Source organism: Carassius carassius, chromosome 29, assembly GCF_963082965.1.
Source record: "Carassius carassius chromosome 29, fCarCar2.1, whole genome shotgun sequence".
NCBI classification, from domain to species: domain Eukaryota; kingdom Metazoa; phylum Chordata; class Actinopteri; order Cypriniformes; family Cyprinidae; genus Carassius; species Carassius carassius.
Genome location: NC_081783.1, coordinates 26,971,109 through 26,985,619, shown reverse-complemented (window position 1 = coordinate 26,985,619; position 14,511 = coordinate 26,971,109). Strand labels below are relative to the sequence as shown.

Below are 14,511 nucleotides of genomic sequence, written 5' to 3'. Positions count from 1 at the left end.
CGATTGCATTTGGATTATGTCACAATTTATGTGTCCACATATGGAAAATGCAAAGAAAATACAATTTACTATTCCTCTTGAAAACAGTCTGCCCTAAGAACGGCCCTGTTTATCAGTGACAGGAGTTCAGGAATCTCACAATCAAAATGATGATCCTTTAATGATGCCGTCTACACTGCACAATTAATCTATTTTTTACATTGTGTTTGCACTGTTAGCTATACTGCATTTTTGTGCTTTTCATCACAAATATATAGCTTAATAAAAAAAAATCAAAAACACTAAATTATATCCCATTACTCCTTTACTACATTAATAGTAGAATAAAATTTGATAAAGATGCCACATTTCTGCCACAATGACATGGTACAGTTGGTGTTACTACTGTAAATCCTTTATAAATAAATGTTACTTGTAGATTGAAAAGTGTTTCTCCTGTTTGTCAGCACAGTTTTATCTGGATTTAAAATACTTTAAATGGTCTTTTATTTCTAAATTATGACTATTTTATGTTATTTGATCTTTTAAAAAAATACTTACATCATAAATGCACCTCAGTAAACTTTATGAAATAGTTTAAAAACGGTTCATGACCTTTTTTTTGGAATGAATTAACTCACAGCAGTTTCTGAAGGGCTCCCAGCTGCGAGAGGGCAGGTAAGGTTTGGCCACAGGCTGCTGAAGCAGGCACACGATTGCATTGTCCACCTGATGAAAAACACGCAGTGACAGCAGCTTCTGGTACAGATCATCTGAGAGGCTATATTCCTCTGAACGAATGAGATCTCGAATCAAGTCGAAGTCCTGCTTCAGCTGCAGAGCTCCCTGAATACTAGAGTAAATGAAGAATTCAGAAACATGAACCGTGAAAGAAAGAATGGAACATGAACCACTACAGTAAGACCACTGCACCACCCAATGTTTACTAACCTAAACTTGATCTTCTGTTTAAGGATGTGCTCCATCCAGGCCTCCATGAAAGCCGTCATAGCCTCAGCGAGAGCAAGAATACGAACATCATCAGGCAGAGGCTGAACACCCTCCAGCACCTGACCAATCACAATCTGAGCTGCAGAGGCTGCATAATCACTAGGACCGCTGGGCAGCTCTAAAAATAATGTACATCATTTTAAAATAATTTAGGAGGATTTAGCAGTCTACAAGAAGACCCAAACCACTGTACATTTTCATTAATTGCATTTGTACCGGTTTTGTGATTGATCCTCCAATGCTTTGCTGATGGCATGGTTTGCTCAAAGATCTCCACAGACATTTTCTTGCAGTCTATAGAAAAGGTTCTTAGGACAAGATCAGAGGAAGCCTGCAATATCAGACAAACGGAGTAGGTCATACTATATATATATATATATATATGTATATGTATATATATATGTATATATATATATATATATATATATATATATATATATATATATATACAATTTAAAGAGTTCTTTAAAGAGGTAATTTCATGTGTGATTTTTATGTTTCCCTGTTGTTACATTAAAATGTTCATGCCACTTGTATTCACCATCTATTGATTTAGTTTAGTTTTGCTTTTCTTTTGAGTAAACTTTTTAAACTTTTGAAAAACTTATCTTATGCTTACCAAGGCTGGGGGGGGGGGTATTTTAAATTTTTCGTTATTGTATAATTATTATTCGTTATTTTACTTTATTTTATTTCCCAACTAAAGACTCATCCGCGATTTTCAATAGGTTGCACGTAAGGGGAAAAAAAACTAGCGTCCTTACACTTAAGAAGAGTTGTGCACTTTTTAATATATTTTTAATATTTCTTTTTACATAAATATTTTTTTTCTTCTTAAAAACTATAATTTCGTCATCCGGGCTTTCCAATAGGTTGCACGTGAGGGGAAAAAAAGTAGCGTCCTTCCACTTAAAGAGTTGATACAATGGCGTTAGTATTGGTTGCAAAAAAGGGTACTACTCCGCCTATATGGCAATTTTTTGGGGCTTTTGTAAAAGGCACTAAATATAAAACCGACAGTGACAGATGGAGGCAGTTGACAGATGCGGTAACTCGCTTCCTGGCCAAAGAAATGGTTTCGTTCAATACAGTGGAGAAGCCGTCGTTCAAGGCCATGCTGCAGTGCATACCTTTGATAAACAGTATGAGCTGCCAGGTCGGAAATATTTCTCAAAGACGGCTATCCCAAACCTTTTCAACGAGGTTAGAAGTAACATCACGAAAGAGCTGGGTGATGTAGAATATTTGGCCCTGACAACGGACATGTGGTCCAGCTGCAATATGATGCCCTACATGTCAGTGTCAGTGCATTATGTAAATAAAGAGTGGACACTGCAGTCCAAATGCTTACAAACTTGTTTCATGCCCGAACGCCATACAGCAGATAATTTGGAAGAAGCACTGCGCGAGGCAATTAATGACTGGAAACTACAGGAGAAACAAATTGCCTGTATAACTACCGACAATGGGGCGAATATTGTTGCAGCCATCTGGCAGTTGAAATGGCCATGGTTAAGTTGCTTTGGGCACAGCTTGAACCTGGCCATAAACAACTCGCTTGCGCAACAGAGGGCCAGCACAGACCAAGCTTTCGGGGTTTGCCGGGCAGTCAACACTGCGTTTTCGCACAGCTGGCTAAGGCGACGTGAACTGCAGAAAGCACAAGTGGAAATGAAACTCCCTGAGCACTCACTGATCACGGTAATTTTTAAAACAGTTATCTAACAACGAACAAATTATTTAAAAACTATTAAAAAAAATGTTTAAAAAAATTACATTATTGTTTAAATTACTTAATATGTATTTTATTATTTACTGCGTCTTTACTGACAGGACTGTGCAACACGATGGGGCTCAAAACAGCAAATGGTGGAGAGAATGCTGGAGCAGGAGCAAGCCATCAAACGTGTGTTTGCCCAAGACAAAAGCCGCCGCCCACTCCCCCAGCTGACATGGCAAGACATAAGTGTTCTGGAATCTGTGAACAACGCACTGAAGCCAGTAGCGGACTCCACAGACATTCTCTCTGGAGAAAATTACGTAACGGTGTCCTCACTGCTGCCCATGTTGGCCAATTTAGAAGGTGTGCTAGAGGAGTCAGGTGATGATTCCAAACCGACAGCCGGCCTGAGGCGTGTCATCCTGGAGCAGATGGACGGCAGATATGGTGATGACACCATCCAGAGGATGATGCGTAAAGCAACACTGCTTGACCCAAGATACCGAGGGGACCATATGAAACCTGCAGAAAATGGCCATCGATGGGGAAGAGGGCCCACGAAAAAAACGAACGAAAAAAGGTTTCCGTTCATGGCCATATTAGCACGGAAATATCTGTGCATATGTTCTACCAGTACTCCATCAGAGCAGGTCTTCAGCACAGCGGGGAGTGTAGTTACTCTAATTCGCAGCTTATTAAAACCAGACAAAGTGAACATACTGGTATTTCTGGCCAGAAACATCGAAATTTAAACATGGTCTATGTATGTAAATCCCGCGTTTCGGTCTGAGTGTTGTTCCCGTTTTCTTGTTCTTTGTTGTTCTTCTGTGTTTTAATAAATTTGTGTTATCTGAATTACCTTCATTCTTTCATTTGATTTGACATCATGACCAAGGAAAATTGTCTTTAAAGGTATTTATTAACCAGACAAAAGTTAATTGACGTTCGCTGAATTCTGGGTTTAAACTGCCGCTTCAGTGCAGTAAAGCCACACATCTATGTAACAATGAGCACGATCTCACGAGACACTACAATAGGATACTAATAATTCATCAATAAGGCCTGTTTTCTTGTACAAAATTTAAAATAAATGTACAGTGTTTAACATGTAAAAAAAGACAAGATTCTAACAATGTCAAGATCAAATGCCTCACACCGTATTTTCACATACTAACACACGTCACGTCTCTGGAATAGACTACAGTGAGTATTTAAAATAGCATATATGCATTAGTAATATTCTCAATTTAATTTACAGAGCAATTCCTGCAAAGATTTTAGATTAACTATAGTCTATAGAAGAGACTAGGATTAGTGTGTGTATTTTTTGCAGTCTATGGTGTAGACTCGCAGCGGGGCGGGGGCGTGGCATCACGATGGTGTCTCTCCATCATGATATCAGTCAACCATCACGATGGACGATGATATTATATTATATTATTATATATTATATTAAAATTATATTTACTTAATTGCTACTGTACAAACATGGTGGTGACTTCCATGTAAGGTGTGACACGTGGTGTATGTAGATGGAAATAGCTCAATCTAAGGTAATAAAAACATAACGGTTGATTAAGAAAGGTCTTTATATGATGTCAGTCAGCCATCACGATGGACGATGATATTATATTATATTATAGGAATTATATTTACTTAATTGCTACTGTACAAACATGGTGGTGACTTCCATGTAAGGGGACAAGTGGTGTATGTAGATGGAAATAGCTCAATCTAAGGTAATAAAAACATAACGGTTGATTAAGAAAGGTCTTTATACATTTACATTTAGTCATTTAGCAGACGCTTTTATCCAAAGCAACTTAAAAATGAGGGCAATATAGGCAAACAAAATCAACAAAAGAGCAATGATATACAAGTGCTGTAACAAGTCTCAGTTAACTAAAACATAGTACACGTAGCAAGGGCTTTTAAATAATATAATAAATAAAAAACAAAACAGATAGAATAGAAGAATATAGCAAGCTAGTTTAAGAGGTCTTTTTTTGCTTTTGTTAATTGCATAATAAATGAAAAGAAAACAGATAGAATACAAAAAGATTAGAAAGCATTTTTTTTCATTCTTTTTTTAATAACAGAATTACAATAGTGAGTGCTAAAGTTAGAGAGTCAAATAAAGCTGAAAGAGATGTGTTTTAAACCAATTCTTGAAGATGGCTAAGGACTCGGATTGAGTTGGGCAGGTTATTCCACCAGGAGGGACATTTAATTTAAAAGTCTGTAAAAGTGACTTTGTGCTTCTTTGGGATGGCACAATCAAGCAACGTACACTTGCAGAATGCAAGCTTCTAGAGGGCACATAAGTCTGAAATAATGAGTTTATGTAAAGGGGTGCAGAGCCAGTGGTGGTTTTGTAGGCAATCATCAATGCCTTGAATTTTATGCGAGCAGCTATTGGTAGCCAGTGCAAATTGGTAAACAGAGGTGTGACATTTATTCTTTTCAGCTCATTAAAAATTAATCTTGCTTCTGCATTCTGGATTAATTGTAGATTTGTCAAAACTGGGTGGAAGACCTGCCAAGAGAGCATTGCAATAGTCCAGTCTGGACAGAACAAGGAGTTATGACTGATGTGCCTAACTGGATGGTGACATTGTGATGAAACAATGGGTTTGCTGGAACCACTAGCAGTTCTGTCTTGGCAAGGTTGAGTTGAAGGTGATGGTCCTTCATCAAGCAAGAAATGTTTGTTAGACAAGCTAAGATGCGAACAGCTACTGTCGGATCATCAGGATGGAATGAGAGGAAGAGTTGAGTGTCATCAGCATAGCAGTGTTAAGAAAAGCTATGTTTCTGAATGACAGAACCTAATGATGCAATGTAGACAGAGAAGAGAAGTGGTCCAAGAACTGAGCCCTGAGGCACCCCAGTAGTTAGATGTTGAGACTTGGACACCTCACCTCTCCAAAATACTTTAGAGGACCTATCTGATAAGTAAGACTCAAACCACTGGAGTGCAGTTCCTGAGATGCCCTTTGTCAGTAGGGTTGACAGGAGGATCTGGTAGTTAACCGTGTCAAATGCAGCGGACAGATCAAGCAAGATAAGTATTGAAGATTTGGATTCCGCACTTGCCAGTCTTAGGGCTTCAACAATATATACATCTCTGAAAACAGTTATATATATTATATTGCATTTTTGTAAATAGATTTTTGTAAATATTACACATTGCACCTTTAAGGCCCGAGTACACTTCACATTCAGTGCTCCTTTCAGTCTCACTTGCAGCCGTGTCTGCACAGCTTTCAAAAGTATACTCAACCGCAGATGAGCGCGGACGGATGACCTCAACATGTGCAGTAGTACCACGGGGTGTGCGGCTGTCTGTGAGCCCTCTTGATGACGAAAATAACGTAATGCAGACGGTGCGAGGATGACCAAAGTATACTTCGGCCTTTACGTGATCGGCAACAGGCGGTTTTTTGCCTTATTGCAACTCTCTGTTCTGGACTTGCACAAATTGCTTTGCAATGCAATCATTTTCCAAAATGTAATTTATGTGAAAATATGAAGTCTGTAAACACCCCTTAACACAGGCCAGAGATGCTGAGAATGGGTTCACAGAGAAAATACTGTAGCAGGCAGATCACTCACTGTTTATGATGCACAAACTATTGGAAGAAAATCTTCAATACTGATTTGAGGGTTTATGTGAATGTGTTTCTGAGGGTAACTGACTGCCTTCTGAAAAGTTTACGTGGTATTTTCTTTTCATCTCATCTCTATAGTTTATATTAAAACAGTGTTTCAGCGCAGCACAGCTTTGTTTACAGTGGTAACCAAGGAAAAGCTGTATCTGGTGTTCCAGAGGTGCCTTTTGCTGTCAGAGAGTGAATATGCATCTCATTCAGAGCTTCTGCTGTTTGTTTCGTTCATGTAGTATAATTTCACAAAGATTTCACATTTAGTTTTTGCTTCAAATGGGTTATTATTAAATCAAATTTTGTGTGTGATTATTATTATATAACTAAATTATATGAAATTATATAAATTATGTGTAGATTAATTAAAATAAAAGTAAATGCAGATTTAGGTTAAATAAAGATGTCAGACTTTATTTTTTTCTTTTTAGGAAACAAATCAAAGAAAATAATTCTACCTATTCTAACATTCTGTAAGTTAGATGGTTCAAAGGAACAGCATTTATATGAAAATTATATATTTGTTTACTGTCATTTCTGACCAACTGAATGCATCCATACTGAAAAATAAAACTATCAATTTCTTTCTTACTGACCCAAGACCTTTTAACGATAATTCACACAATTTTATTTAATCATTTCATTCCAAACCTACAAAGCCCCTAAAGGGACAGGGTGGTGGAAAAAATATGGGGTTGTTTTTTGTTTTTTTTTGCTTTTTATTTAGCTTTTTCCCCTTGCAAAACTTGTATTCTCTCGCAAAACCAGTTGAGCTTGGACAAACACTTCCTGTTTACTTTACAGCTTGCAGTAGTTTATACAGCCTACAGTCAATAATCACCAAAACTGTTTGAACATTCTCCAAAGCATAATTTCATCTTCACAGAAGAGAGAAAGTCATACAAGTTTAAAATTACATAAGACTGAGAAAATTATAATAGAATTTTCAACCCTTTAATAATTACTCAAGAATCGTGTAATGAGGCTAGAATTTCTCACTTGCAGATCTGTAAGAGCCTTAGAGAGTGAGGTGGTCTCCTGAATTATCAGAGGGTGAGCAGAATTTCTGCCAGTGGCTTGAGTGAGGTGGACCAGGCCCTCCACTGACTCCTTGAGATCCTTAAAACAAAGACAAATGAATGTTTATATATATATATATATATATATATATATATGCATGGAGGTATTTCAGTTTAAAGGTCTATTTACCTTAAGATCTCCTTGTGTTACCAGCAGGAACTTAGTAAGGGACCAGGAGGCCAGAAACTGGTAGGCTTTACTCATAACCCAGACAGTAGAGGACTGGACAGTTGCAACAGATCTACATAGCAATCCCAAATGATTTTTCTTAACTCCCTTGAATCCACTGTCAACTAGTGAAAGATATCACACATTTAATTAGGAAACAGGATTCAGGATTGAGTTATGCGATCTCACTAACCTTAAACAGTGTTAAAAATTGGGATATACAAATACTGGTACTTTGTTACCAAGTAAATATTAATTATATAGAACATATGAAACAATGTTTCCAATTAACACATTTCACAGATTCTGCAGTAATTCTCTTCATTTTATTTTAATTATTGATTGTAATTACTATTTACATTATTATTTTGTATTATTTAATTTATTTTTGCTGTAAAACTGAGTATTAACTACCATTCAAAAGTTTGGGATCAAAACTTTTTTTAGAAAGAAAGAAAGAAACAATTCAATCATATTTCATATGAATATTTTCATTCAGCAAGGACACACAAATGGATTAAATGTGACAGTAAATTATTTTCCATGATTACAAATATATATATATATATATATATATATATATATATATATATATATTAGGGGTGTAACGGTACGTGTATTCGTACCGGACCGTTTCGGTACAGGGCTTTCGGTTCGGTGCACGTGTGTACCGAGTGACCGAATGCAATATTTTGTTTGCGGAACATAGGCACATTTTCGTGTTTCCAAAACTAACATATTAAGTGGCGGAAGTCTCCGCGTTCAGCGCAAATCCTGCCCTGCAGCTGATTCTAAGGCTTGGTGACACACTGGCTGCGTGGTGTGAGCGTGGCGTTTCTGCTGAGTGTTAGTTGCTTTGTGTTTTCTGTGTCTTTACACACCAGAATCGTTCCTGACGCAGCGCTGAAGGTGCTACTGTAGGTGACATAGAGGGAGACCGCCGACAGACCAGGATCTTGTCTTCACGACAACAATATCTATACTTCATGTTGAGCATAAATATAAAGCCTACTGATAAAGGACACCGTCAACAGTATTGACGGCAAAATAGACTATGTTTGACAGGTGCAATATGCCAGTGTGTCACCGGCCTAATGTTTTCAAAAGGGATCACGCGAGTGTGAACATCACTACAACTAGGAAAAAAACGATTGTAATTCAAACGCAGCTCCCGTCGGCATTTAAACAGACCTTTGCTCTTAATTCCGACGCAATAATGAAATCTGAGCAGGTCTAAAAACAAACTGTTGATGCTGCACTTTACACTTTGGAAAAGTTATATATATTTTTTAAATATGAGCAGGCCTACAAGCTGGGATTGGTAATGCTGCACTGTAATCATAGTTATTTATTTATATTTTTCATTATATACTTACTGTACCGAAAATGAACCGAACCGTGACTTTAAAACCGAGGTACGTGCCGAACCGTGATTTTTGCGTACCGTTACACCCCTAATACACATTATATATATATATATATATATATATATATATATATATATATATATATATATATATATTAAGCAGTACAGTTTTCAAAATTTATAATAAAAAAAAAAATTCTTGAGCACCAAATCCAGATATGGTTAGCAAAAAACTTTTAAACATCAATTTCAACTTTTGAAAGGCAGTGTAGCACCAACTAATCAAATAATGACAACTCTATACTATTTATCATACTGACAATGACAAAAGTGTAAAGTTGAGTACCTGACTCTACATCTGGGTACTGCAGTAGCTGAAGAACAATATGCAGAGGTGGGAAAAGCTGGAGAATGAGATCCATGGTGGCGGTCCTCACTGTACATCCTTTCGGTTTAAATCCAGGGACGCACTTCTCTTTTAGCCCTGAGCCCAGCGACAAACACATCACTACAATACAACAGGACACAGTCAAAAACCAATTTCACTTCAACCGTCAATCATTTCACTGAATAGTCATAATTTGTTTATTATAACTCACTTTCATCCCACTGTGTGAAGGCCGCAGCAGATAAAATATACGAGCAGAAATTGCTCAAATTTCCTTTACATTCATGTGGAATGAAGTCTACAAAAAAAAGAAAGAATGAAAAATAATTGTGAAAGAAAATCTTGAAAATCCCTCTTTAACTTCAGAATAAGAAAAAGTCAGAATCCAGTCAAACTCACTTGAGCTTAAAATATTAGAGATGCACAATATACAGTACCAGTTACTTTATATGTAATGGCAAATACGTTCCATGTAAATGTTTTAATACACAAAAACAAGCATAGAAGAGATTTATTTAATACAAAAGTAAATATTTTATATAAAGAAAATATTTTTAGACTTTACATATAATTATTTGTAAAGTTAATTTGCAAGATACAATGAAAATATGCAATACCATTCAAGAGCTTCAGCTTTTGTTTTTCTTTGAAAGAAATTAATACTTCAAGGATCATTCAGCAAGGATAAATTAAATTAAACAAAAGTTATATATACATTTTAAATGTTACAAAAAAAAATTTATTTCAAATAAATGCTGTGCATTTTAACTTTCTTTTAATCAAAGAATCCTGAACAAAATCTATCAAGTTTCCACAAAAATAGTAAGCAGCATAACATTGAGCAAACTTCTGAAAAGTTGTGTACATCATGACTATACTTAAAGGAACACTCCACTATTTTTGAAAATAGGCTTATTTTCCAACTCACCTAGAGTTCAACAGTTGAGTTTTACGGTTTTTGAATCCATTCAGCCAATCCATTCATCTCCGGGTCTGGCAGTAGCACTTTTAGCTTAGCTTAGAATAGATCATTGAATCTGATTAGTACGTTAGCATCTCTCTCAAAAACTACTAGAGAGTCTTGATATTTGTCCTATTTAAAACTTGACACTTTTGTAGTTACATTGTGTACTCAGACCATCAGAAAATGAAAAGTTGCGATTTTCTAGGCCGACAAGGTTAGGAACTATGCTCTCATTCTGGCATAATAATCAAGGAACTTTGCTACCATACCACGGGTGCAGCAGGTAGAATGATATTATGCGGCGCCTGAAAATAGTCCCCAGCTAGTTTGTGTGTTGCAGAGTTGCTGGGGACTATTTTCAGGTGCTGCATAATATCATTGAGCCTGCTGCACCCACAGTACGGCAGCAAAGTTCCTTGAATGGATTAAAAAATGGTAAAACTCAACTATTTAACTCTAAGGAAGTTGGAAAATGAGCCTATTTTCAAAAAGAGTGGAGTGTTCCTTTAATGTAAAAAGATACTTTCTTTTTCTTTTGAGGTAAAATATGATCCAGACATTTTTGTTAGATTCAACCATTAGCTATATACACTTTATTTAAACATTTGATACTTTAACCCATCCTGCACATCAGTACCTTCAATATAGAAATGTTTGATCCATGTGACAAAATGAAGCACCATTTCATCATTCCACTGGTTGATACTTCCCAGAGTGCTGTTGTACGGCTGACAATAAAAGTGTCTTACAACTGCTTTACCAAATTCCCTCCACAGCAGCTTATTATAATAAGGAAAGATCTTCGTATATGCGTCGGACTTCCTGAGATCCACTGCGGCTATTTTGTGGGTCCTGGAGGTCATTCTGGCTCTGTTTAGCAGTCTCTCTTCTCCTTCACTGGCCCCATGACAAATAATCACATAGTCCTCTAAATCAGCTGTCCTGTCTAAAAGAAGTTTTTTGGGAATAAGTGAAGCTAAGATATTTGTTGAGGTCACTAGGACTTGAAAGAGGGTGTTAAGACACTCTCTGTCTCCTGAGATAAATGAAGAAAATTGAAGATTAGATGAACAGAGGCTGTGAAGAGGCTTTTGGGGCACCTCATTAATAGCAGCTTGAGGTTTGAGTTGTACTGTATGTATGTTTATTTCAGGAGAGGATGAAAGCTGACTATTGAGATTAGGGTGTGCAAAGTAACTGTTAAGTTTATTGGGGGTTTTTGCCATGTGGAGGAGGTTACTCTGCTGGAAAGACCATGTGTAAAGTTGTTTGGCTGCTTTCTGAGCTTGACACTGGGCCAGAATCATCATCAACTGCTCAACTGGGTATTTTTTAGGACCAGTTCTGTTTCGAAGAAAAACAGATCCCGAAACAGGTTTGTATGAGCTGAACATGAGCTGTGTACCCTGGATCCACTTATCTTCTACGATCTGGTTGTACATCTCAACCGCACACTGCAGGTCCACTAAAGCATCTCCGGGTACACTGTCTAACTGGGCAGCAGCCAAAGCAGAAAGTGCCGTTTGGATGCATCGCTCCATCAGCCACAAGGCCTGCAAGCCCAGCAAGTGTAGAGTTTGCTGCATGAAAGCAAGGGTCTTCAAACGGCTGAAAAGAACACGGCGGAGATGGAAGTCAGATTGAGCATTGGCCCAGAGCAGATCCCAATGGTTGATGTGAACCTGCATTTCCTGGCATAAAGCTCTAAGGTTGAAGTTCCATGTGGAGTTGGGCTGCTCAGCTATTTGCTCTCTGTGAGCCAAAAGCAGTTGCATCTTCTCCAACACTGAGTTCAGTTGCACCACAAAGCAGGTGGCCACATGTATGTGATGACTATAATCATGGAGGAAGAGCAGCTGAGCTCTGTGGTCCATCAGGTGTTGAAGTTTAGAGTAATGCCGGTTGAAGGCTGAAAACTGATGGTGGTGATAAAAATCCTCTTCCTCAGAGGAAGAAAGACCTATGACACAACCAAACAACCTGCCTCCTGATGCAAAATCACAGAGTGTATGGTATTGAGAGCTGAGACTCTGTAAAGTTTGCCCAAGACGTTGGATATTTCTGGAGGAACAGGAAGTGATGCTCTCACTCTCAGAGTCCCAACTGCCATCTTTGTCCTTCTGTCCCATGAGCCACTTCAGAGTGGGGTTAAAACGGTTGTGAATCAGAGCCTCTGACCTCTGCAGGGATTTGGTGAATAGACCTTGGTTCAAGGAAGCTGGGAGAAAACAGAAATGTAAAATTAACTAAAAATGTTTCAGTGGAAACTTTGCAACTCTAAAGTCATTTGCAAGTCATGTGTAACCCGGGTGATCCATGCTACCAGTAAAAGAGTTAAAAGATATGGAAAAAATATGGAAAAATTAAAAGAATGAGAATAAGAGAGAAAAGCGAGTGCTTCAGAAGAGAAAGTGTTTCGTCCTATCATTGATCGCGCTGCATTGATTGACACTCCAACGAGCCAATGGTAGCAGCGCACCGAGACGGCACCGGCGACACTGCCACTCTCAGAGACATCGATAGAGAGCGAGTGAGTCAGACGAAGCATGTGCACCGAGTGATTTCCAGATACTCCGCATAAAAAGATTGTTATTGATAGAGAAAACTTGAATGCAATCAAAAGATTAAATTTCTGAGCGAACTTTGAAGAGCTGACACCGAAGTGAGAAGAGAGCGAGGCAACGAATAAAGGCCAAATGTACATACACGGAGCACCAAAGCACCGCAAATTATCTGCTTAAAATGTGAAATTCTTGCCTTGGCTGGATTTTTTTTCCTTTCATGAGTTTTTTCTGAGAAACTGATCACCGTCCTAGACAGACATTTCGAACGATTCTAAACAGTCAACAAGTCTTTTGATCGAAGTCATTTCATTCTGAACTGAACGATTCAAAAGAGTCAACAAGTCTTTTGATTTGAGTCATCTGATTCTGAACTGACATTAACTGAATCATATCCTGTGAATCTTAACTATTTGATCCATTTGACTGAAAATACTGTGTTACATCCTGAAGGGAAAGAGTAATCTGAATTATTGAGTTGTAATATTTTGTTCTGAAGACATTGTTTTTTATTTTATTGGGTTATAAACAAACAGACTCTGTGGAGTTTTCCAATAAGTTTATTTTATTTCATTTTCATACAAAGTATATGTATAATTGTTCTCAATTGGGTTGATCTGTTTGAGTTGATGAGTCCAACTTCCTAAATTGATTATATGCATTTTCATACATTGAATGTTGTTAAATTTCAATATTGAGATTTACATACTCCAGACAAACTGCAATTCAGAAAATTTTCAGTGAATGCAAGATTCCAACCAGTAAACAAAATCATTGGTTTTCACCTACCTGCTGTGTTGCTCTCCTCTCTCCAGTAGCCACACCTTACCTTCTGATCACTTGGCCCATATCTAACCATATTGAACCCTATGCCAGTGTGACACATCAGACTTTACACGTGTTACACGCTACACATGTTCTTATTTTTTTTTTTTTTTTTTCTAAAATTCATCAGGGAGAACCCATATAACTCTCTGAGGTCAAATGAAATACTATATGTGGAATTTTATTCTACATTTATTTTTTATGAGGTTCCCAAATTTTACAACCTGTCGAAGGTTAAATCTCCTAAGAAAATAAATATGCACAAAATTGGCGGCAAGTATCAGATTTAGTGTAAATTAAGCAGTCCCTTAAAAGGATAGAGGACTAAACCTGCAGATATTAAAAATAAATAAATGAATATATAGATAAATACATGTAATAAAAGGAAAATAAATAAATGATGTGATAAAAACAAAAATAGTTCATTTGTAATCAAATTTAATCCTGAATTTATATTTTAAATTACTTTTTTTCTTTATGTATTTATTTTACATTTATTTTTATTCTTACCTTTATTTACTTATACTTTCATTCATTTTTATGATTTAATTATTCATTTATTTCTTTTTACTTTTTACTTTTCTGTCTGCAAAATGGAAATGAGGGAGGCTGTCCTTGTGGACTGCCGGTGAATCATTGGTTGAGAGCTCATGCAGAAGCGTCACATTAAACTAAGATCGGGGTTTGAGAGTTGGATGTACCGGATTGACTGGAGAGATCCAATATATTTTCACAAATTCCCATTTATTATGTTGAATTATTTAACAGCGACTGAATTGTTACTTAT

General features: G+C 37.0%; 2 protein-coding genes across 3 annotated transcripts in view; one reads left to right on the top strand and one right to left on the bottom strand.

Moving 5' to 3' along the window:
• The window catches only part of ccdc142 (coiled-coil domain containing 142), a 53,997-nt gene that overhangs the window by 26,739 nt on the left and 12,747 nt on the right, over window positions 1–14,511 (bottom strand). For both annotated transcript variants that reach the window (XM_059516470.1, XM_059516471.1), the window contains exons 2-9: window positions 10,976–12,556; window positions 9,586–9,672; window positions 9,333–9,494; window positions 7,582–7,745; window positions 7,372–7,491; window positions 1,207–1,321; window positions 931–1,108; window positions 621–832 (exon numbers count right to left, since the gene is read on the bottom strand). In XM_059516470.1, coding sequence (XP_059372453.1) covers window positions 621–832; window positions 931–1,108; window positions 1,207–1,321; window positions 7,372–7,491; window positions 7,582–7,745; window positions 9,333–9,494; window positions 9,586–9,672; window positions 10,976–12,556 — 2,619 coding nt within the window. The remainder of the gene's footprint in view (window positions 1–620; window positions 833–930; window positions 1,109–1,206; window positions 1,322–7,371; window positions 7,492–7,581; window positions 7,746–9,332; window positions 9,495–9,585; window positions 9,673–10,975; window positions 12,557–14,511) is intronic.
• On the top strand, window positions 2,017–4,135 carry LOC132109295 (E3 SUMO-protein ligase ZBED1-like). The gene is made up of 3 exons (XM_059515307.1): window positions 2,017–2,691; window positions 2,824–3,184; window positions 4,044–4,135. The coding sequence occupies exons 1-3, from the start codon at window positions 2,017–2,019 to the stop codon at window positions 4,133–4,135; spliced, it is 1,128 nt and encodes a 375-aa protein (XP_059371290.1).

Excerpts from the sequence above, each read along its gene's own strand:
- LOC132109295 (XM_059515307.1), top strand. The coding sequence starts at position 2,017 with ATGGAGGCAGTTGACAGATGCGGTAACTCGCTTCCTGGCCAAAGAAAT. Across the intron at positions 2,692-2,823 it reads CTGAGCACTCACTGATCACG|GACTGTGCAACACGATGGGG; the intron begins GTAATTTTTAAA and ends CTTTACTGACAG. Across the intron at positions 3,185-4,043 it reads CACCATCCAGAGGATGATGC|TCTATGGTGTAGACTCGCAG; the intron begins GTAAAGCAACAC and ends TATTTTTTGCAG.